Genomic DNA, 23,749 nt, shown 5'->3' with positions numbered 1-23,749 from the left:
TTCTGTTGCATGAGCTGTCATCGCCCCCTGCAGGGCATGCAGTTCTATGACCGGGATGGCGCACCTCAGTGTGAAGACTGCTACACGGTAAAGACGCGCACAGAGCTAATTAATGGTCACTGCAAAAAAGACCAAAAGCTCACACATAAAGTTGTTCACTGAAACGTCTTTTGTTATTTGTACATTCATTGTAGCTACTTGCATTTTAGCTGTTTTATGTTTCATTTCTGTGTAATGGACACAGTGCACTCTTCATTCTGCATACTGATGAGTGAACACCAATAGTGTGAAGTGTTCAGCGCACACCTTAAGTGTGTAGATTGTGCTGATCAATGTTGACACAGCGAGCATACAACCTTTCTGCTCCTCCTCCTCAGAGTTCTCTGGCAGTGTGTTCCCGATGTGGGGAGAGGATCACAGACCGTGTGCTGAAGGCAGTGGGCCAGTGTTTCCACTCCCACTGTTTCCGCTGCAGCACCTGTTCCTGCACACTTGAGGGGGCGCCCTTCATAACTGATGACAACAACAACCCCTACTGTGTCCAGGATTACCACAGGTAGCTACTGGCTGTTGATGATAAGGAAATATTACATCTCCAGTCATTTCCTATGATGAAGAGATAAGTTTATATGTACCAAAAGTACATGTGTGTGTATAAGTAAGCATTAGCTGTCCAGGGATGTGTTTTGAGGACAAACTAATTTCAGCAGTGTTTGGATTTATGACCCCATTCATCTTACCTATCAGGATTACTGATAAGAGTGCTAGACGAAGGAGGCAGCAACAGCAATCCTCACTTGATTTAGACTAATGGAAACTTGTTTTTCTATCTTCTGCTGATAAAAAGTTTACACAGCCTCCTAAACTGTGGATAAATAATACCAATGAATCCTCACTACTGCTAGTTGACAGGCTGAGAAGCAACAAATTTGATTTGGTTTCATTAGAATATATTGCTTTTGGGGTTCCTTCAATATGAGTGTGAATGTGTGAGAATATGCTGAAGGTCACCAACTAACAGCCAGCTCTCCACCCTTGTGTTTCAGGCGTTTCTCCCCTCTGTGTGTGAGCTGTAATGAACCCATTATTCCAGCCCAGGGCAGCGAGGAGACCGTCAGAGTGGTGGCTCTCGACAAGAACTTCCACCTTAAGTGTTACCGTTGTGAGGTAAGAGCATATTTCATACATCACACGGTGTATTCTATAACTCCTAAAACGTAACAAAATTAATTAATTAATTCAATGTATTTTGTCCTGTAGGATTGTGCTCGCCCTCTCTCCATAGAAGCGGATGAAAATGGCTGCTATCCATTGGATGGTAGGATCCTGTGCATGAAGTGCCACACCCAGCGAGCCAAGCAAGCTGCGCAGTGATTGGCTGAAGCGGCGTAACTCAGATTAACTATGAACCAAAATCCAAAAGCACAGGATTCATTCAGCTGCCGTTTTGCCTTTGCAACAGGGCTGTATTCAGTATATGTGCGCAGGTGTGAGTGTGAATGTGCAGTGTGAAAAGGTATGTTTGCATGCAAATACAGTGTAGTATTCCCTCATCTTTGTTCACTTCAGTGCAGAAGTAATGTACTGCATTGAAATAAACTCCCCTCATCTTTTATTCCCAATCTCAAACGCTCCAATCTCTCGTCTAGTCCTCTTTATGTACTAGAACGTGTTTTTTGTGCCAATTCTATGTTTACGCTTACATTTCCAGCAGAACTTGCACAAGAATAGTTTGGGCAAATGAACAGTCTGATGAATATAAAGTTGCCTTTCTTTGTTAGTAGCACCATAAACTGAGATATTTCCATCTAAAGACTTTGACTGGCTGGTCTATTTCCCTATGAGCATTGTAATTATAGCGATGATACTGAGACAGATTGTTACCATAGGGTGAGGAGTACCAGAGACCTCCCATTTGACCACTCTGCAGATTTCACCACTCTGGTTGGCTGTTGGTAGAGCATATCGTTAACACTTTGGCAGTTGTTGTGCCTGCAAGCATGGTTAATTATGCTTTCCTGCCTAGAAAGTGCTTTATATCAGCCAACTCTACAGCATTCTACAGTCATCTAGGGCTAAACGTTGACTGCAAAAAAGATAAGAACAGTAAATGTTGCTCTGAGTTTTTTGTGATGTGAATGTGATCATTTACAGGCATGCTTAGAAATATGTCTTGTTGCTCGCTCTTCTTTGATCATACAGACTGTATAAGGGCAAGATTAGAACAAAAAGCAGCCATTTTCCTCTCAATAATGGTCTGGAGCTGATTTAGCAGTGTATTTTAAGATGCATGCTTTTTGGATGCACAAATTTTGAACGAAAAGATGAGCACAGAATCCATTCCAGGGATCGCATAATCGCAGAAAAAACAAAAAAAAACCATGGTTATAAATGTCAGCTGCATGGCTGAAAGCAGGACCTATCATGTGACCGTTGCACAGTTCCATAGAGAAATAAAATAGCCTTTAAGTGTCACTTTGACTCTAAAGCTCCCGCACATGATCAATTTTGTATTGGTAGACACCATCTAGAAACACAATAGTAGCTTTTGATATGCATTTCCTTGGAATCCCTTGCTTTAAATAATATCATTTATAGATCTTTTTTTTATTAAGTAGTAAGGTTATACTGTATGTGTACCAGTACTAAAATAACCTGTCATTAAAGCAGGATAATAGATCAGTAGAGGCGTTAGCTTAGAGTTTTAAATAACAGATGTTAAAACATAGTGACCAAATATTTCAAAGCTGTTGGCAGGATTACGATTAATAAAACAGTTACTTGAGGTTCAATGTTTTGACTTCCATGTATGTTTTTCTCACCTCTTTTGTGTTTGAGCCCAGTTTTCTGGTCTTGATCTATTCTATTATTACAGTAAATACCACTATTCTTTCTATTATTCATCTTTTGTACTTAAGTCTGATCATGTTGGTTATATACTATTTTATTATCTTACTGTACTGTATTTCATTCATAAATGCTTAAGATTAATTGTTTAAATTTTGAACCTGGAGATGTGCCTTCTCCACTATTGTATCCTGTTGTTCCTTTAAAATTGAGCCTTATTTGCAGCTACAGAAACTCATTCCACAATAAGAAAACGGTTGTAACTTGTGCTTGCATCGAGCCTGGTGCAGTATAACACCAGAATGACTAACATGGCAATAGTTATTCAGCATTGCATGCTATCTGTGTAGGTGGTGGTGGCATTTCTTCTAGTATTATGTCTTTTGTTTGCACCAACTACTCCACCTTTGTGGCTCTGCCTTTGTCATCACTATGTGATTTTTAAACGTATGATGATGCCTTTACGGTTGCATTTATCTGGCGTTTTTTGTTGTGTTATGTCCTATTGTATTACATGCAGATGCCTTGTCTTTTCATATAACTTTTTAATAAATTCCTGTTTGATATGTGTGAATGTGTATGTGTTTAAAAACATTATTTAGCCCCCCCCCCTTTGGCTGTATCAAAAGATAAAGAAATAAATAGAATGCTAAATACCAAATGGTTTTGTTTCATTTCTCAACTGTCAACTGTACCATTTCATAGATTGGCCACACATGAAAGGGTGTATGCAGTGTAAATAGGCACTGTAAAGTTACACACACAATTTGAGTTTGTCATATTTGTTTTTACCATTATATCTTCTCTCTGGTCGGCCTCCATGTGACATCCATGAAACATGTTTCCTCCCAGAATCAATGATGTGCTACACTGTTACATGACCTCCAGGACCCTAAACCGCTCTATCAGTTGTTAACAGCCATGTGTTACACTGATAGTGACGACAGCGAACATGTGTGTGCGCGCGTGCATCTGAGAGTGTTTACTTTCCATGAAGTGCTTGCCCTCTTTCATTGCAACGTAACAATGTACCAGCCAACGCCTTCTGTTCTCAAGCCTCTAACCCTGCAGGCAGGTGGGGATAATGAAAATACAAGTTGGAGCCTTCATGTTTAGTTTCTCCCGTGTTCACGAACCACAAAACATCCACATGCATGTCCCAGAGCAGAATCATAGTCTTTGCTTGATTATCTGTGTTCTGGAGAGGAGAGTAAGGCGCAGCCTGCAGGGTTGTTTTTTATCAGAGTGTCAGATGAGGAGAAAAGTGAGTGATGAAGAGAGATAGAGAGCTGAGATGACAGCTGTTTGACGGAGGGACAGCAGGAGGAGGGAGCACATGGGAAACATCAAATGCAAAAGACAACCATCCATCTGCTAAGAATGAGTGAAACTCCAATAGAGCTTGAGGTAGGATCTTTACAACAAACTAAAAGCTGACTGTGTTGTTATGAAGTTGTGTTTGTATTTGTTATGTTCACATGGTTGTGAAGCTAATGTGGAAAAGTGGAGCAGAGCCATCTATGTTCCTGGAAAATGTTATTCAAATTATACGGTTTATTGAGGTCTGCAATGTGCTTTGTGTTGCAAAATACAAACTGGTGATGTTTGTATCAGCATTTTCTAGTAACTTTGGAAATGAGTAGACAGCAAACATGTTGCTCATAAACAAGCTGCTGACCAGTGCCAGTGATATTAACATGTGGTATGATTCTACTGAACTAGGAAGTAGATATCAGTGGAGGTATCTAAGTAAATACTATAGTTATGCTGTTTAATCTTAAGATTTACTTTCTGAACTGAGTGGGCTCTTACAAGCCAGCAGTAGTGAAAGTAATGGTTCTTTGCGTACATATGGATGTGTTTTGGGGAGAGGTGAATGATCAGAGGATTCTGGGACACCAGAAATCCCTGTTGAGTCTTGTGGTGATGTTGTGGACCCAGTTCTATTAAAGATCTGTAATGGGACATGACCAGTTAATGACTGTACTCGTACTCAAACTTTTATTGAACTCAACACTTTTGTATGTGGCAGCAAATAATGACTGTGTGTGTATATCTATGTATATGTATATATACATGCATGTATATATGTATTAATATATGTATAAATATATATGTATGTATGTATATATATAAATATATATATGTATGTATGTATATATATATATATGTGTATATATATATATATATATATATATATATATATATATATATACATATATATATACATACATACATATACATATATATATATATATATATATATATATATATATACGTATATATATATATATACGTATATATATACGTATATATATATATACGTATATATATATATATATATATATACGTATATATATATATATATTTAGTTTGACCCAGTTACATTCTTGTTTCCCTTGCTCACTTCCAGCCTCAGCTATCAGTCCAGCCATCATCACAGCCAGAATCTGAGAGGGGGCTCCAGCCTCCAGCTCTGTTTCAGCTGTCACTCCCCACCCAAGATCCTTCCGACACCCATCAACAATCGCAGCTCCAGCTTGAGCCACAGCTGTCAGAGTCTAACCCCGAGCACCAGCAAAAGCCAGTGTGGATAAATCGTCGAAGGCTGCTTCGCCTCCTTTTGGGGTTCTCCTTATGTAGTGCCATTCTGGGACTTGTTTACTATATGCATTATAATCATCAAAATAGCAATATCCAGGCAGGCAAAGGTAGGCCTCCAGAGAAACACAACAAAATGACACATTGTTTCAGAATTTGCCATTTTGACTGTTCTCTCCCTCTCTCCCACAGTGACTCCATGCCTCTCCCCAGCCTGTCAGTGGGCCTCGGCCCGTCTGTCCATAGCTGCTGATCCCTTCACGCAGCCCTGCGATTACTTCTTGTTCACCTGTGGTTCTGATATACTTTCACCAGACAATGGGGGGAGGCAAAGAGGACAGGGCATCCCTGGACATCCACAGAACCAGAAAGAAAAGGCTGTGTGGACAGAGAGGAGAGGACAGAGTAAAGAGAGAGACGATAGAGGACTGAGAAAGGAGGAAATACCGGACAGAAAAACAGTGCTGCTGCAGTATCTCAGGGAGATTTTGGGTAGTAGTGTGCAACCTAAATGTCCTCTAATGTACACCACTCTGCATTGTATTGCTTTATTTATTATTATTTCTTTTTATTATATTATACTGTCTGAATCGTGTCTTTTCTTGTTCTGTTTTTCAGAATCAAACAACAGACCGGGTAGTACAGCAGTGCAAAAGGCCAAAGGATTTTACCATTCCTGTTTGGACACCAAATCCATAGAAACAGCTGGAGCAGAGCCCTTCCTCGCACTCATTCAGAAAGTGAGATAATTAAATGCCCTTATATTGTGAGCTTTTGGCTGATTAATCCCAATAGAAAGGTTGTCAAATGTTGGATGCTGCAAAGGTTAGGGGGTATTAATTTGTCAGTTAAACATGAAATCTCAACACAAGACACAAAGACATTATGTATTCTTCCACTAACGTACAATGATTGTACATAATCTCCGTCTCTATTTCTCTCTGTATGCAGCTAGGGGGCTGGGCAGTATCAGGCCAGTGGAATCAGACCGACTTTAACTCCACCCTGAGACTGCTCATGAGAGACTACGCCACCTTTCCATTCTTCAACCTCTATGTGGGCAAAGACCCAAATGAAATTGCCCGCGGGACAACCAAAAGATATATACAGGCCAGTATCCATTAGAGTAATTTGTCCTAACATGCTGGTGGGAGCACTGCCATGGCAAAGTAGGCTTCATCTTAATGCTTTAACTCAAGTCTCCCCTCTGTCAACAGATTGATCAGCCAGATCTGTTAATCCCGATTGAATGGAACAGCAAGACACTGAAGTCTCAAGCTAAAACTCAGGTAGGTGACTCAGCCAGACCACTATTGATTCAAGAAATGTCTTTTAATGAATAAACAATATTCATCCATCCCACTAATGCATTGCTTTATCATTCTCCTGTCTCTTTTCATCCAGACGCTACGTCCCTTCTTGGCTTCATGTGAGAGGTACCTGGCATTGTTGGGGGCCCCGGCCAGCAGCAGCATGATCCACGTGGGCACCTTCATCTCTCTGTCCTCTGAGCTCGCCGTGGCTGCTGCACCTCTGCACTTTCGCCTGTCGAAAGGACAACTTTATCAGCGCATGACCATCAGAGAACTACAGGTACAAGAGGAAGGGAATGTGTCGCTATACAAACATACTGTGACTGAAACCGCCGCAATAATTTACTTTCTTTATGTAAATCTGCCAACAGAAACAGGCCCCTGCCATTGATTGGCTGGGCTGTCTGCAGGCCGCTTTCCATCCACTGCCACTCATCGAAGATGATCATGTCCTTCTGCATAACTCACCCTACATTGTGCAAATGTCCCGTATCATTGGCAAATGGCTGAACAAGCATGAGCTGAGCACCAGGTACTGTTAGTGACACAAACCATTATCAAACATGTATAGACTTCTCCTGTTGTTTTTTTTTGTTTTTTTAACCATGTGCTGCCACATTTGAATCCACTCAGCGGCCCTGTTCATACATACATGGTCCTCAGTCTGCTGCACACCCTGATGCCTGCTCTAGACTCCAGGTTTTCTGAAACGGCAAAGAATTTGTCTGTGGCTCTGGGTGACGCTGAAGAGGTGAGTCAACACAGACGAGGCCTACTGTACTTTTTTTCAAAAAGATGACACCTTTGAGTTGGTTTGTTGAGTCACCTGGGCCTCTTCACCAGGTAGCTGATCGCTGGAAACACTGTGTATCAGAGACTGAGAGAGGATTTGACTTAGTTCTTACCCACCTTCTCAGTAAAAGGACAGCACACAGAGAGGTGAGTGGCCATCATGGTGATTTAGGACATAATTAATTGTGTACCGATTTAATTTTAGGGCTGATGTGTATTTAAAATTTTCATTGTTCAACAGGCAGAGGAGATTATTCAAAATATCTTTACCTCCTTCAAGTCCAAATTACATGAACTCAAATGGACAGATCAGAAGTCTTTCCAGTTAGTCCTGAAAAAGGTAAGAAGTGAAGCAGGAATTGTCATTGTACTTCCTGAAACAGCATTTTGATGCTGTTTTGATATAAAAAAAAAATGTCCTGTCCTCCTCCAGGTTCAGTCTTTAATTCCAAGACTTTGGACTACAAAGGAGATCTCTAGTGAGGTTGAGCTTGACCTGCTTTTTTCCAAGGTACATTACAGACCTCCATTGGCTCTAACAAATTAGCTGGTCACCTCTTTTTTTGGTTAAACCTCTTTGCTGTGAGTTTAACCCTATCTAACCCCACCCAAACTCGCTTAACACTTTTCTAATGTAATTTGTGCTGCACGGAACTGTTATACATTTAATGTGAAACACCTCATTTTAATCCGTTTTGATTCCAGGTGACGGTCGGCACAAATAGCTTCTTCTCCAACTATGTCCAGTCACTTTCCTTGTGGCAAAAGAGACGCAGTCAATTCTTGACTGAGAAGGCAGAGGCGGCTGATATGTAAGTGTCTGCCTCTGTTCTTAAAGCTGAGAGTTGATATGAATGTTTTCAGCATGTATTTAGTCTTTTCTCTTTTCTATCAGTCTGTCTGTCGCGCCATTTCTCCTGGGTGATGAGCTCCTCTTTCCCATGGGAATGTTTATCCCTCCTCTCTTCCATCCTACCTATCCTAGGTAAAGTGTACACTGATTTTAAAAAGACTTTTAAAGGATTTTCCCGTGTTCACAAGTTATTATTGAACATTATAGCACACTTTTTGTATTATCTCTAAACAGGGCAATGAATTATGGTGTGATGGGTTTCCTTATCGCCAAAGATATCCTCCACCTGATTTTGCCTGATGGTAAGAGAAGCTCATATTTGTCATGTTTGGGTTATATACGCATGCCGCTTTAATAACAAACTGTTTTTCAGATATCAAAACTGCCTTTTTTATACTCAACTTACAGACCGTTCACAAAGAATCTGTCTGTTGTGTTGTAGTTTACTCTCAGAGTGAGATGGTGCATGCTGTGGGGGAATGTGTGTGGGCTCACTACCTCACTGTGACAGAAAAAGCGGGCCAAGGTGGAGTGTTTTCTCTCTCAGCAGCGCAGCAGCAGGAGCTGTGGGTGCAGTATTCTGCACTGCAGATAGCATTGCAGGTGAGCAGCAATCTTCAGGCTTTCGTCTCTGTGTATATAACAACATTTAAGCTCATACATCCACATTTTTTCTCCACAGGCTTATCATCAGAGTCTAAAGAACCATCCGAATGACACCTCCATCTCAGGACTATCACACACTCGTCTGTTTCTCACCTCTTTTTCACAGGTACAGTGGTTCTATTACTAGGTTACAAATGTCATCACCTTTCCTCTCAGCTACTGATTGCATGTCTTTTATTATATTCCCTTTCCAGGTTCACTGTGACTCAGACCCATATAGCAAATGTATGCCCTTGGAGCCCTCCTTCTTGATTACAGTGATTTGTGCCAAATCTGACCTGTGTCCTACAAGTCTGCAGTGCCCCAATAAAACCCAGCAGCATTCATTACAAACATGCTGAGTACCACTCCTCTGAAGACCAGCAGGTTTTGTTTTTGTAGTTATTATTATGGATTTATCTGGCAAAACGCTTGTTTACAAACCGTTGTTGCAAAGATAGTTTATCATTATTACACGTGTGTATGGTGGGATTATGTACAGGTAAATAAAAACCTGACATTTGTTTTGTATCAGTAGTTAAGATATGTTTGGATTTCCATAGATTGTACACACTGCTGCATATTCATGTTAATAAAATAAACATTTGAAAAACTGTTTTCACTTCATGTTTCACAAATCTACCTCACTTTGTATGCTACCACGGTAAAAACAACAAAGTAATTATTAGAAAAGAATTCAGGCCATATGGATTTTGGAGAGATTTTGAGATTTCTCTGAAAACATGAAATAAGCTAACAACAAAAATGCAGAAAAAAGCCACAGACAAAGAAGCCGCACAGGGAAATACTAAAACAGTCATTCTGAATCCTTTATTTTCTACAAAAATCTGACACACACACACACACACACACACACACACACACACACACACACACACACACACACACACAGTAAGGACAAGCAGTCTGAAATCCCCAAATTCAAAAGCTGAACTGAGGAAGAGGAAAAACAGCCAGCAAATCTTCCAAATGAGCGAAAAAGTCACAGACAGGCCAAAAAGACTCCCAAACCAGAAGGAAAGACTCACAGAGAAGCAGCCAAATCACACAAACCAAGAAGGAAGACACCCCAAGCAAGAGGAAAATCACCAAGGCCAGCAGGGAAGAAACCGCACGAAGGACCTGGAGACGTTGACCAAAGCAAAACAGACATCCATATAAGACATCCCAGAGGCCAAGATTAAAAACAGCTCACTACTATTAGCATTTAGAGTAATTTATGGTGAGCAGTAATAAATTAAAACCTTTCAAGCAATTTGAAATTGTATATTTTCTTTTGATGTGTCTGCCGAGTTGAAAATGACTTCCTATCGTCTTATTTTTATTGTACACATAGGTTCCATCTTCTCAGGGTAATCCATGTACTTTATCACCTCTGAATATTTAGTCTATATGAAAGAAAACCACTCATCATTTAGTCAAATATTTTAATGCAACTGTATTGATTGATTATCCAAAACTCAGTAAATGGTGCAATTGATAATGGTATAAAATACAGCCACACTCCTAAATAAAAAAGGAACACTTGTTACAGAAACGTGTTTTTTCCCCACATGGTGGCCAAACACCATCATACAAGTATACACATTCAGTGTATAACCGGATACATGTCTGTGGTCCATGCGGCATCACTGGTGAAATGGACATCATATCCATTCCTAGTCCATTAAAAAAAAGTCCATGTACTCTACTGTCTCTGCCAGGTCAACACCAGTAGTTTATTGACTGTTTGTCACAGGACACCCCACACTTCCTCAAAGGCAGAGCACATCTTAGCACAGGTCAGTGCCGCAGAGAGCGGGTAGTTACTGATGGACACCGTCTTCTCTGTGTAGTCCACATTCACCTAATAAAGACAAAGAGATTGGTGTAACAGATATTTGATGCTCAGAGCGGTGAATAAGCTATCATGTATAGCCGTTTCTTACCGCTCCATGTGCAAAGGCTCCAATCACCACTGCAGCCGGTCCCTCTGGCACCAAAGAGCGAGGACAGACGGCTTCTCCAGCAGAAGAGAAGGAGGTGGACATGCGAGGGCAGCCGGGAGGCAGATGGTCAGACACCGGGTTTTTAATCATCCTCAAAAGCCTCTGAGGACCGTCAGCAGCCCTGACACTCAGCTTGTGCAGCAGCTGAACTAAGATACAAGAAGAGAAGAAAGAATGATCCGGAGATCAGCTAAGCAGAGGAAGAGTTTAGGACATGAAACACTAAAATAGGTGACTGAATGTTTTTTACTCTGCCTAGACAAACATCAGTTCATAAACATATAGTTTGTACACAGAAAGCATTCAAAATGAATAGTTTACCCATAAGGCCACAGAAGCGAGTAAAGGTTCTTGGGATGCGGGTCTGTGGGTTGATCTCTATTAAGGCATTTTTCTCTGTATGGATGTAAACCTGCAACAGGCCTGCCCTGTTCAGTGGGCTGTCCATCAACATGAGTAGACACTGGTAAAAGGAAATCAAATACTTAAGTTATTTATTAAAAAAACAAAAACAACAACCTGCTAGCTACTACACAGCCATGAAAGAGAAAGAAAACGAAAAAACAAAGACAAAAAAGGACCAACAACACTATTATAGAGTTATACTTTTCAACAAATACTGGCAATAGAATTGTATTGATACCATTACTGCTTCAAATAGCTGATATGGATTGAAAACAGACAATTTGACATTGTACTGTATTGGAAATGAAAATTACAATTCACTGCAGGTCACAAGAATGACTTGATTTTTAGACACAGAACAACATTGAGATTTCGAAGCTGGTCTATATTTCTGAGAGTTTGGATGTTAAGTGTTGTATTTACTGAGCGCTTACCTGATGTGTGATGTCAGGTCTTATATGTCCCGGATTCCTTCCACTTTTGACGATTATATTTTTGTGTTGGTCACAGTTCAACAGCTCAAAGGTTTTTCCGACCTGTGAAATACAAAACATGTACTTACTGTAAAGTTAGCTCAAGTTAAAGAAAGGTATGGTGACTGACGCCACTTCCACTGGTAGGAGGCAGGGGGCTGCATCACAACAACAAACAAACACGACCCTGACGCCTCACCTTGACTGTTTCTAACGACGCTCCCTCCAGAACAACAACCAGCCTCCTGTCTGCCATGCGGTCGTGCAGGCTGCGGAGATGTTTGGCAGGTTTTGGCTCATATTCGTCCAAATGTTCAAGACCACGCTTCTTCTCATTAGGGGCCGCCATGATGCCTTCGGCTGGATTGTCGCAGAGTAGGTGCGTCACTGCAAAAAAAAAGAAAAGTGCGCGTTCACGAGTCTTACAACAAATAAGTGCGTATGTTTTCATTTAATATAGCTAACTGATTAAAATCTATGGCACTACTGTACTAACGTGCTATTTTCTCTTTTAAATCACGTCTTAAAACACATTTTTACAGACTGGCTTTTATGTGATGTCGTCGCTTTTCTGTTTTATTTTTATTTGTTGATTTTACAAAATGATTTTGCTAAATAAAAAACTATATATACAGTATATATTTTTTTATTTATTTTATAGCACGTTATAAACTATGTTTTTAAAAGTGCTGTATAAATAAGGTATTATTATTAAAGTTATTATTATTTTATGTATATAAAAAATGTTTTTATTTGTGCAATCGCGCGCTCAGACCACCATCGGCACCATCCTGACCTCACTCATGTGCGCCGGATGTTCTTCCACAACGTGTTGAAGGAAAATTCACGTGTGGGTATTTCAATCTTACAGCGTACGAGCAGAAGTTTGATCAAGAGGAACAGATTCACCGGTGAGTTTGTGGAGGATTGTTGATGTGATAATTATGTAAAGACTCAGGCAGTCAGTTAATAACTGAGATCGTAATTCTAACTAGCAAACACGACATGCGGAGTTGGGTCAACTCACGTTAATGTTCTGTGTCTGACTGGTCGTTACAGCTTATTTTGTCAGTACTATGTCACTGTTAATGAAAAGCGTTTGAACGCATTCTAATATAACATTTAGGGTACGTATGTCTCCAGGAATGTAATTTTGAATCCATGTAAAATACCATCTGTAGAAAGTACCAAAAAATGTCACGTGTGAGACCGTTTTTCTTTTTTTACTGCATCTGGCCTACCTCTTGATCACTTTTAAATGAGATACCCATGGAAGTGTTGATGTCTTACAAATGATCACAAGTGACTTCATGTCATACAGTTGGTCTGCAGGCCTGTTTCCCCCAGAGCTCAGTCTTTATAGATCCATTTGAATTACTTAAGAGAACAGTTTTTGACAGTTTCTCTGTTTGACATTTTTTGACATAATGTGCTGACTTCTGCTTTCTCCAATAACTGCCGTGAGTGCCGCTGTCTTCTACCAAAGACCACAATATCTTTGTTTTTAAGAAAATATTATAGGTAAGCTCTTATATCCTGATTTGACTGTAAATGATGAAACATTATTTCCCTGTCTTTTTCAGAGTGTCTGTGTAGCTAGGAGTCATGGGTCGTAAATTGGATCCCACCAGCACGGTGAAGAGAGGTCCGGGAAGAAAATCCAGGAAGCAGAAAGGAGCCGAGACTGAGTTGCCCAAGTTTATAACTGATGGTGATTATCAGCTATTTATAAAGATGCATATTAACTTTAGAAGTTTAGAAGCACTTGTTTTTGCTAACTGCATCATTATGGCTTGTTTTTCAAAGTGTTTCTTTTCTGTTTGCAGAGGAAACGGCACCAAAACGCTTGTCAAGTAGAGGCAGGAAAAGGTAAGAAGATGACTGATTATTATACATAAAATAACATTACTCTGTTTACAAGTTACTCATTCATATTGTCATTTTACAGAGCCGCAAAAAGAGTCCAGAAAAAAAAGCCTAACAATGCTGCTGAGGAACAGCCCAAGAAAGGTATCCACTTCAGTGTTTGTGCTGTTTTCTATATACAAGTGCAGATAATTACAACCTAGCACCTGGATAGAAGGAACATATTAACTGTGTGTTTGACTTACAACTGATGTGCCTTTTGAACTATTGCTAAAGTTATTTTTAATCACTGAATAAGTATGTGGTATTTATTATCTGTTTCTTTTCATCCTAAAGGATTCACTGATGAGAACAATAAATGGTTGAAACCAGCAACGAGGAAGAGAAAAATTGATGAACCTCAAAATGATGATGACAGTAGTGATGAACACTGGGAGGAAGAAGAAGACGACGAGGAGGAGGAGCAGCAGGAACAGACGAAGAAGGGAGGAAAGGACCAAGGAAAGAAGGGTGCCAAATTAGGAAATAAAGAGGAGGAGGAGGAGGAGGAGGAGGAGGAGGAGGAGGAGGAGGATGATGAGGATGATGAAATGGTTGATGACTATGGTGCGATTGATGACAGCAGTGGTGAAGCAGTGGAAGAAGACAGTGATGGAGAGGAAGTAAGTAAAATTGTTCTATAACTTTTTGCCAGCCACCACTTTGTTGTTTCTCTGTATTTAAGACTCAAAATTTGACTACAATTGTGATTTAAATTGTTAAAATTGAATTATTGGCCAAAACCGCTAATTTGTCCATGCAATCCCTAATTGATTTCCTCCCACTTCACGGTTGATATATTGTGTCATTATGTGTGGCAACAACATCCGGGAGTGTGTTGGCTGGTTAATGTAGTAAACAGTTAATTTGATTTAGTGACAACTTTCCTTATTTTTATTTTTTTCCCACATTTAGCTTCTTCCCATTGAGCGTGCAGCCAAGAAAGAGAAAAAGCTGAAGGAAACCATGGGTCTAGAGAGTGAGGATGACGATGAAGATGACGATGAAGATGGTGGTGAAGAGAAAAAGAAATCAGATGCTGACACGGATGAGGAAGACACAGTCCAAGCCAACATGGATGAAATGGATACATTTAGGCTACCTGGTGCAGAGGAAAGTGAGAAGGAAGGTGAGTGACTTACAATTCTTTCCAAAAAGATTCTTCTCTTTTAAAGCAGCAAAATAGGTCTAAATCATTTTCCTCATCTGCGTTGTTAGGCATCCTTCCCCTGGACCTGAAGACAATCTATCAAAGAATTAAGGACAACATCGATGTCCTTTGTAATTTCTCTACAAAAAGAGAAGAGGGGAAAGAAAGATCAGAGTACATCTCTCTTCTGAAGAAGGATCTCTGTACTTATTACAGCTACAACCACTTCCTCATTGAGAAATTAATGGACATCTTCCCTCTCTCAGAGGTGGGTGATCTCTCAGACATTGTGATGTTCTTCTCATAGTTTGAACATGTTGCTGTTGTCAAAACATGATTGAGAATGTGTGTTGAGTGAAATTATTTCTTGACTGTAAATGTTTTCCTCTCTTGCCTACAGCTGGTTGATTTCCTTGAGGCCAATGAAATTCAGAGACCCGTCACTATTCGGACCAACACACTGAAAACAAGGAGGAGGGATCTTGCCCAGGTAACTGCTCGGGGTGGGAGAGATTCTTAAAATTCTTAATGTGCGTTGCAGTATTTCTTGCAAGTCAATTCACTAAGAGGCAAAAATATAGTAGTAATATAATTGATCTGTTTAAGGATTTAACAGCACTTTAAGTCAAGGAAAGTTCTGCAGTTAGTCAAACAAAAACTACACCGAGTAGAAAAACAAGTGGCAGAAATAAATGGAAGATTAAACTATACCAATGTTGATTGTTTGGCTTTAGTTTTGAGTATGTCAGAAACCACCACGAAACACAAGAACCCCCCCATCAAATGACTTGACTAATATGTCTTCTGTCAAATGCTGCCTTCAAGTCCACATATGTTGAACTCTGGTCTGTGTTTTTCCTTGTTTTAGGCCTTGATCAACAGAGGAGTGAACCTTGATCCACTGGGAAAATGGTCTAAAGTTGGTTTGGTCATCTATGACTCCTCAGTACCTGTTGGTACGTTTCAGCACATTCACATCAACAATCTGACCGATGCTATTATTAACGATCTTTTGGTGGTGAATATCTGAGGCCAACTGTAACCACACAAGCTATAATTGTAATTCTTTCCATGTTTTAAAACAGGTGCAACCCCAGAGTATCTGTCTGGTCAGTATATGCTGCAAGGAGCCTCCAGTTTTCTGCCTGTCATGGCGCTCGCTCCACAGGAGGGAGAGTTGGTGTTGGACATGAGCTCAGCTCCAGGAGGCAAGACCACCTATATTGGTAAGATGTGCTGCAGTTATTCATTGTTTTACTCAGTTTAGAAGGTGTTTCAAATGGTTTAATGTGGACTAGAGCTGCAACTAATGATTATTTTCATCAAGGTTTAATCTTCTGATTATTTTTTTTGGTTAACGGATTAAACGTTGTGTCTATAAAATGTCAGAAGATTGTGAAAAATGCCCTTTTTAATTGACTAGAACGCAACATGACATTCAAAGGGGCAGTGTGTAGTCTTTAGAGCATCTAGCGGTGAGGTTGCAGATTGCAACCAACTAAAACTGAGAACTTTGGTGGCCGACGTGAAAACGCAAATGGCCCTATCTAGAGCCAGTGTTTTGTTTTGTCCATTCTGGGCTACTGTAGAATCATGGCAGTTGGCTACGTGAAGAAGACCCGCTCCATGAGATATAAAAGGCTCATTCAAAATGAACAAAAAACATTCTTATTTTCAGGTGATTAACACATAATTATTAATTTTATATTACGTTTCTTACAATAGATCCTTTTAAATGCTACACACTGTTCCTTATTATTCTATATTCAACCAGCATCAAAAACCTAAAGATATTCAGTTTTCTTCCATATATGTATAAAAAACCCATCAAATTCTTATATTTGAGAAGCTTGAACCAATGACCGTTGAACATTAAATAATTACAATAGCTTTTGTTTCAGCTGTAATTTAGATGCAAGATAAATCTGTTTAACGATATTTGTGAACGTTCCACCCTCAGCTCAGCTGATGAGAAACACTGGCATGATCGTGGCTAATGACGCCAACGCTGACAGATTGAAGAGTGTTGTGGGCAACATCCACCGCCTGGGGGTCACCAACACTGTTATCTGCAACTATGATGGAAGGCAGTTCCCAAAGGTGACGTTCATACATCTGTAGAAAAACATAATCTCTGTGGTTTACCCCTAGAGTTTTATAACGTGTGCTAACCTGTTGAAAAACGGTTTGCCCACAGGTGATGAGTGGGTTCGACAGAGTACTGCTTGATGCTCCGTGCTCAGGCACAGGAGTCATTGCTAAAGATCCAGCTGTGAAGACCAGCAAGGTAAAACACCCTTCACTGTTTACGTATGCACTCAAACATGTTCTTTTGGTTTGAACAGTGTTTAATCTGTTTTTTTTGTTTTTTTTTGTCTTCCACCCTCTTATTAGGACGAGGCCGACATCCAGCGATCTGCTCACCTGCAGAAAGAACTGATTCTGTCTGCCATTGACTCGGTCAATGCCGAGTCCTCTTCAGGAGGATATCTGGTCTACTGCACATGTTCAATAATGGTATGCACACTGTACAGGCAGCTAATTCATTCTTAGGTATACATGTTCTATGTGAGTATTTAGAAAAGAGGTTTGGGTACTGATCAAAATGTGTTCCACCAGGTGGAGGAGAATGAATGGGTGGTGGACTACGCTTTAAAGAAAAGAAATGTCAAATTAGTTCCCATTGGACTTGACTTTGGCAAGGAAGGCTTCACCAGGTAAATAACATAAACTTGTGTTTCGCTTAATGGTTTAGTTATTGAAAGGCAGCTACTCTGATCTTCAACCCTAAATTTGTTTTTCCATTGTTTCAGGTTCAAAGAACGTAGATTCCATCCTACTATGCGACTGTCTCGACGATTTTACCCTCATTCCCACAATATGGATGGGTTTTTTGTGGCCAAGCTGAAGAAATTCTCCAATGTAATTCCAACTGCGATGGCAGGAAAAGGTAACACTTTCTCTTCCGAGCACTTACTAACTTTTATCATGTTAGTTAACATGTTAAACATGAACTCATCCTCTGTCTGTTATTTATGTAGAAGAAGAAAATACAGATGCTCCTGAGGCGACAGCTGTGACAGAGTCTCCGGGAGAGAAACCATCCAAAAGTGCCAAGACAAAGAAGATTGTTCCCGGGAAGGGAGGTGACGTAAAGGGAAAAACCCAAGCCAATGGAACAGCAGCCAAGAAACCTGCAAACATCAAGCCAAAAGGCAAGAAGGACTCACCTGCAGGACCAAAAACTGCAAACATCAAGCCAAAAGGCAAGAAGGACTCACCTGCAGGACCAAAAACTGCAAACATCAAGCCAAAAGGCAAGAAGAACTCACCTGCTGGACCAAAAAAGGCAAAGATTGCCAAGATGGATGGAGAGAGTGTGCAAGGGGCAGAGGTGAAGACGGCTGATGACACGAAAGAATCAAAGGCTGACAAAAAGGAGGGGAGCAGATTTGAGAAAAAGCAGGGCAAAAACAGAAAATCACCCATAAAGGCAACGAACAGAATGGGAAAGAATAAATTCAGAAAGTTGAAGTACATGTTGGGGAAAACAGGCGGAGAATGACGGCGTGTGCAGCGTGATAAATTGTACCAGATTGTGTAAAAGCTTAGTAGAGCTTCCCTGCAGACCCAGATCCCTTCACCTAACAAACGTGTGTGCTGTACTACACTGTACTGTATGTGTCAGCCAGATGTTATCTGTAAGGCCCATGTCAGGTGAGTTAAGACTGGTTAGCGATGCTCTCACTTAAGTTAGGTCCTCTCTTTTTTTTTTTATATGTATTCCAGAATGTTTGTCTGTTGATTTAATTGCAGGGTGGGACAACATCCATAAATCTATGAATCTGTGAAACATAATAAATCTTTTAAGATACCTTGATCATCACTTGTTTGATTCATCAGTTGCTACGTCAAGATCTGGTCATTTGATGGGTATAGCTCAATGTTAGGGGGAACACTTTGAACATTGAATATATTTCACTTCACTATCTCTTTTTACATATTAGACATCAATAAATGTAGTTAAACCTGTCAATTTAGTTTTAATTAGCCACAATTCCAGTTTCAGATATCTACAATTAAAATGTTTAAATATCAAGTTAATATATTTTGATTGAAATGAGTATTCAGAACTCTGTATTAAGGTATATTGAGTTAAAGTTCTGTCTTAATGTAGTCATAATGTAAAAAGTCAGACAATGTCAGATATTGAGTGTAATTCTCAATATAATTCAATGCTTTATTATGTCAGAATGTAATTGGATATTCTTTAATGAAAGTTTTGACAGGGTCATAAATAGACTGCAAATATCTTGAATCCTGTCCATCTCAAATATGCTAAAGAGTGTTGCCATATGCCAAATAGTATTTATTGAATGTATATAGTTTTTCTTTTGACAATTTTATATCAGTAGTCTGTGGAAGCAGCCAATCAGATTGGTCCATTTCGGACCGGAAGCTGTGTTGTTTACATTTTCTAAGATGGCGGCGGGGATGTATTTGGAGCATTATTTGGACAGTAAGCTGTTTATTATGCGTTTAAACGCTGAAAAAAACATTTCATCCTACTTAGCACGCTTTATAGTTTGTCTTTGGTCGTGTGATGCAGCTCCTGCACAATCCCCGTGCGGAATGAACCGATATAACCGTTTCCCAATGGTCAGCGGGTTTAGGCTCGGTCTATTTGCTGGGGTAGCCGTTGACGCTTCTCACCGTAACGAAAAAGGATGCAGTTTGAGATTGCACAACACAACGTACTGTAACGAGCCCCTTGCCGTGCTGACCTTTATTTGAATTAATTAAACAAGCAAATACATTTTTTTCTGCAATATGTTTCAATGGTAGTTCAAGAGCCAACGTTAATGGCAGCCGGAGCATTGATTAACACATGATTAAGCTAGCTATCCTGCCTGTATCAATGTGATTGTTTCATGTTGATCACACTGACTTTAACGGTTTGTTGCCTCCTTCACGACACCAGGCATCGAAAACTTGCCCTTCGAGTTGCAGAGAAACTTCAATTTGATGAGGGATCTAGATCAGCGCACAGAGGGTGAGAACAATGACCTGTCTAATAACTGTGGGTTTTAACTCTGAATATCCGCTGTAATGTTTAAGAGACCTGTTAGAGCACACTACATGTCTAATGATTGAACAATCTGAGCTATGCAGTGGTTCCCAACCAAGGGGTCGGGGTCCCCAAAAGGATCCTAAGGGGAGTCTGCAGGGTCCAAAGATAATTATAGGAATACCAAAATGTGGGGGTAAAAACATTTGTATATATATTGTTTTCTCTCTCTAATGTTTGCCCCTTTCTTGTGAAAAACCTCTTCAGCTCACTTAAAAAAAGCATCCTTTAAATGAAACACTGAGGACTCATTCTTTGATTGAACTGCTCACAACTAACCTGTGATGAGAAGTCAATAGTACACATTACTTAATTTTAAGGGGTCACCAGCCAAACAGATTGGGAACCACTGATCTACAGTAGAATACTATACTCTATACCAGCCTTGAGGTAGTAATTGACTTTTGTCAATTTAGTATAATAAGTTGTGAGTGATGTTGAAATAACTAAATATTCTAGCCAGTAACCTTGCTACTTCATACTGCTCAACATAAGCTGTTTATGCATGCTAACCAATTTTATTTTAAATATTAGTTTGATCCCATTGGTCATTTTGACTCAACAGTTACAATGTTGTTTTAGATGTTTTACCTAGTTTTCCTGGTCTCTCTTCTAGATCTAAAGGGACAGATAGACTCTCTGGCTAAGGAGTACACAGCCAATGCGCGGACTCTTTCCTCTGAACAAAAGCTGTCCATACTGAGGCAGATTCAGCAGTCTTACAGTAAATGCAAGGAGTTTGGAGATGATAAAGTACAACTAGCCATGCAGACCTATGAAATGGTTAGTATCTTAGAAATAGACATAATATCCATACATCTGTGGGTAATATGAGATTGAGATAGACCCATCATGCCACAATCAGTCTGCTGAAATTCTACTTTCCTGCAGGTCGACAAACACATCAGACGTCTTGACACCGACCTGGCTCGGTTTGAGGCCGACCTGAAGGAAAAGCAGATCGAGAGCACGGACTATGATTCCACCTCCAGCAAGGGGAAGAAAGGTGTGTGTCCACTATATTGGCTTGATAACTCCTATATGTATTTTGCACAGAGGACTGTCAGGGTAACCAAAACCAAATTTAGTGGAATAATAAAAGCGTTTTTTGTAATTCCAGTTGAAACCAGACAGAAGGAAAAGAAGACCGCTAAAACAAGGTCTAAAGTGAAGAGCTCCGATGAAGATGGCAGTCCTAAGACTGCACAGAAGAAAGTCAAACTCCTTCAACCGTACGTTGGGTGTCTCATTTCTAGCTCGTGATGAACATGTGTTTACTTTCCGTATTTGAAATTATAATTTTAGTTTTATGACCCTATTCCCTTTCTCACTTTCGATACTTTTCTCCCACCATCAGAGGAGAATTCAACAGTCCTGCCACCAACTTTGGGAATGTGCACCCATCTGATGTGCTGGACATGCCCGTGGACCCCAACGAGCCCACCTACTGTCTGTGTCATCAGGTCTCCTACGGCGAGATGATCGGCTGTGACAACACTGATGTGAGTTTGGTTTTTCTGCAGCCTTTCAGTCTCAGTGGTCACATGAAGTGCCTTTGAGATTGTAATTTCCCCCAAATCTTTCTGCATTAAACAAGACTTTGGGGCGTGTCTAGCGAGGCAGAGATACTGACATCAGTCCTGATGTTGCCTTACACATGAAAGTGACCCCAGTCTCTTCCACACAATGGTGGATGATGGTTGCAGCTAATTAATTAAACACTGGTATCGTATTGGTACTCGGTATTGGCCGATACCCAAAGGACAGCTATAAATATCAGTATCTGGACTGAAAATGTCAGATCGATGCGGAGGAGGACAAAGTGGAACATGTTTTATCCGTGTATATTTTGGTTGTCTGTGATGTTGTTGACTAAACCCGTAGATATAAAGAAAATAAAGAGAATCAAACAGGCAACAAAAGAAGATATAAAAGAGCTCATAACGTGGTTCTAGAACAGACAAAAATACCTACAAAGAAAGTGTTAGATGAATACAAACAATTTTCAAAAGACAATAATTAGAGACAGTTAATTGTTGACTATCTTAACACATCATGGTTTTCTATGTTATTTTGTACCTTGTGGATTCTATATCCGCTTTGCATTGCCTGTATCCATCAAAATAATGACATGTTACAAGAAAAAGAAGCAGTTTTTGTATAAATATGTGCTCAAATACCTTTTCTCTGACAAACATTACATCTGATTACACAGACGATGTATTTATTCAGTTCAGAAGACATGCAATTTGAATGACCTTTCCAAACATCTACGATTTATGTTTGTTTTTATTTAAATAACATTAACATTAAATACCATTCAAGTATGAAAAAGGTTAACGATAATGCACTTATATGGTACAGGCCTGAAATTGAGAAGATTAAATAAGAATATTGCAAAAAAATTAAATAATGTCAATCAATATTTGTTATTGTACATAAAGTACAAGTACATTGTTTCCCATTATATATATATATATATATATATATATATATATATATATATATATATATATATATATATATATATATATATAAAAAGATGCTTAGGAGTCTTCCTCTGTAGATAAGGTCACAGATGACTAACTACACACGCTGTATTGAGATGTCTCTCCTTGAAAAGATGGATTCTGCTTTTGGTCTTGTGTTTTGAATCGTCTTGTCTCGACTAAGTGCTCCATTTGCAGGAATACTTAACAGAAGAAAATCATTTTTGTCTTTACTCCAGTGCTCCATTGAGTGGTTCCATTTTGCATGTGTGGGCCTGACAACCAAACCAAGAGGCAAATGGTAAGAAACCCGGCCTGTAATGTACCGTCCTAATTTTCAATGCATCTGATAAAAAGTGTGAATTGTTACTTATTCAAGTCAACTAAAACCTTTTTTTTTTTATGCTGGGCGTTTTCTTTTTTCTATGCAGGTATTGTCCACGATGCTCTCAAGACAGAAAGAGAAAATAAAAACACCTGGAATAAAAAACATGGACACAGATCAGATGGAAAATGAGAAGAATATTTCTTCATTAGTTACTAGACATTTTGTTTCTCATCTTCCTTAACATTTGGTGCTTTTTCTTTTGGTTTATGTAATTTGCCTTGGTCTGATGCGGTGTGTGTTAAAGAGCGGTTACAAATGTATTTAAAATTTGTTTTTTTAAACAGTTAACATATTTTTTCCATTACTTTTGGTGCTCTTATTGTGATTTTTTTTTTTTTTTTTTACATTTTGTTTCACGAGTGAATAATAAACACTACAACTGCCCTCAGTGGTTTAACAGTTCCAAGTTGTCACAATACTTAACACTATATTCATATGTACTACAACATTTTCTCTAAAACAACAGTTAGACCATGGATACTTTTTTTGCTTTGTTGTATAGTTAGTTTCTTGTGCTTAGCCTTGAAACACTAGTTTTATGTTTTAAGTATTAGGAGAGGGCAAAAGAACACAAGGACAAATGCTGCATCCCGACAGTATTAGTCACCTGTGGGTAGTGAGTTGAACCATTTCATTTTAACATTTGATTGAGTGCTGTATAGAAAGTAAGACATTTTGTGAAAAGTATTGTCATTTCTGTAGCTGAAACATTGGTACAATGGAGAGGGGGTGATTGTGTTGTCAATCATTT

The 23,749-nt window shown here is 39.5% G+C and overlaps 5 protein-coding genes across 7 annotated transcripts in view; 4 read left to right on the top strand and 1 right to left on the bottom strand.

Moving 5' to 3' along the window:
• The window catches only part of zyx (zyxin), a 15,095-nt gene extending 11,587 nt beyond the window's left edge, over positions 1–3,508 (top strand). For all 3 annotated transcript variants that reach the window (XM_068735251.1, XM_068735252.1, XM_068735253.1), the window contains exons 7-10: positions 1–87; positions 378–556; positions 1,047–1,167; positions 1,261–3,508. The exon at positions 1–87 is cut by the window's left edge and continues 83 nt beyond it. In XM_068735251.1, coding sequence (XP_068591352.1) covers positions 1–87; positions 378–556; positions 1,047–1,167; positions 1,261–1,374 — 501 coding nt within the window. In that variant the 3' untranslated portion in view covers positions 1,375–3,508. The remainder of the gene's footprint in view (positions 88–377; positions 557–1,046; positions 1,168–1,260) is intronic.
• Positions 3,509–3,991: 483 nt separating this feature from the next.
• Positions 3,992–9,667, top strand: kel (Kell metallo-endopeptidase (Kell blood group)). The gene is made up of 18 exons (XM_068735694.1): positions 3,992–4,254; positions 5,261–5,558; positions 5,641–5,940; positions 6,067–6,188; positions 6,400–6,558; positions 6,666–6,737; positions 6,853–7,041; positions 7,133–7,293; positions 7,395–7,512; positions 7,605–7,700; positions 7,795–7,893; positions 7,987–8,064; positions 8,259–8,365; positions 8,449–8,538; positions 8,641–8,708; positions 8,849–9,009; positions 9,089–9,178; positions 9,267–9,667. The coding sequence occupies exons 1-18, from the start codon at positions 4,198–4,200 to the stop codon at positions 9,411–9,413; spliced, it is 2,412 nt and encodes an 803-aa protein (XP_068591795.1). The 5' UTR covers positions 3,992–4,197; the 3' UTR covers positions 9,414–9,667.
• Positions 9,668–10,485: 818 nt separating this feature from the next.
• On the bottom strand, positions 10,486–12,314 carry emg1 (EMG1 N1-specific pseudouridine methyltransferase). Its single transcript, XM_068735810.1, has 5 exons — positions 12,138–12,314; positions 11,900–12,001; positions 11,382–11,523; positions 11,001–11,209; positions 10,486–10,918 (listed from the first exon to the last, which is right to left on the bottom strand). The coding sequence occupies exons 1-5, from the start codon at positions 12,285–12,287 to the stop codon at positions 10,805–10,807; spliced, it is 717 nt and encodes a 238-aa protein (XP_068591911.1). The 5' UTR covers positions 12,288–12,314; the 3' UTR covers positions 10,486–10,804.
• Positions 12,315–12,755: 441 nt separating this feature from the next.
• nop2 (NOP2 nucleolar protein homolog (yeast)) lies at positions 12,756–18,873 on the top strand. The gene is made up of 16 exons (XM_068736089.1): positions 12,756–12,849; positions 13,522–13,649; positions 13,765–13,807; positions 13,887–13,948; positions 14,141–14,466; positions 14,759–14,972; positions 15,062–15,261; positions 15,394–15,483; positions 15,862–15,949; positions 16,079–16,219; positions 16,954–17,093; positions 17,191–17,280; positions 17,388–17,510; positions 17,613–17,710; positions 17,807–17,943; positions 18,035–18,873. Exons 2-16 carry the CDS (start codon positions 13,544–13,546, stop codon positions 18,556–18,558), a joined length of 2,382 nt encoding a protein of 793 aa, XP_068592190.1. The 5' UTR covers positions 12,756–12,849; positions 13,522–13,543; the 3' UTR covers positions 18,559–18,873.
• Positions 18,874–19,418: 545 nt separating this feature from the next.
• Positions 19,419–23,382, top strand: ing4 (inhibitor of growth family, member 4). The gene is made up of 8 exons (XM_068736306.1): positions 19,419–19,512; positions 19,975–20,046; positions 20,738–20,904; positions 21,013–21,127; positions 21,242–21,353; positions 21,479–21,623; positions 22,850–22,911; positions 23,042–23,382. Exons 1-8 carry the CDS (start codon positions 19,476–19,478, stop codon positions 23,079–23,081), a joined length of 750 nt encoding a protein of 249 aa, XP_068592407.1. The 5' UTR covers positions 19,419–19,475; the 3' UTR covers positions 23,082–23,382.
• Positions 23,383–23,749: the final 367 nt, after the last annotated feature.

Source organism: Cebidichthys violaceus, unplaced genomic scaffold (genome assembly GCF_023349555.1).
Source record: "Cebidichthys violaceus isolate CVI_PGR_0920_01 unplaced genomic scaffold, fCebVio1.0.p SCAF_7, whole genome shotgun sequence".
Classification (NCBI taxonomy): domain Eukaryota; kingdom Metazoa; phylum Chordata; class Actinopteri; order Perciformes; family Stichaeidae; genus Cebidichthys; species Cebidichthys violaceus.
Note: the sequence above shows the minus strand (reverse complement) of the source record. Positions and strands in the feature narration are given on the sequence as shown.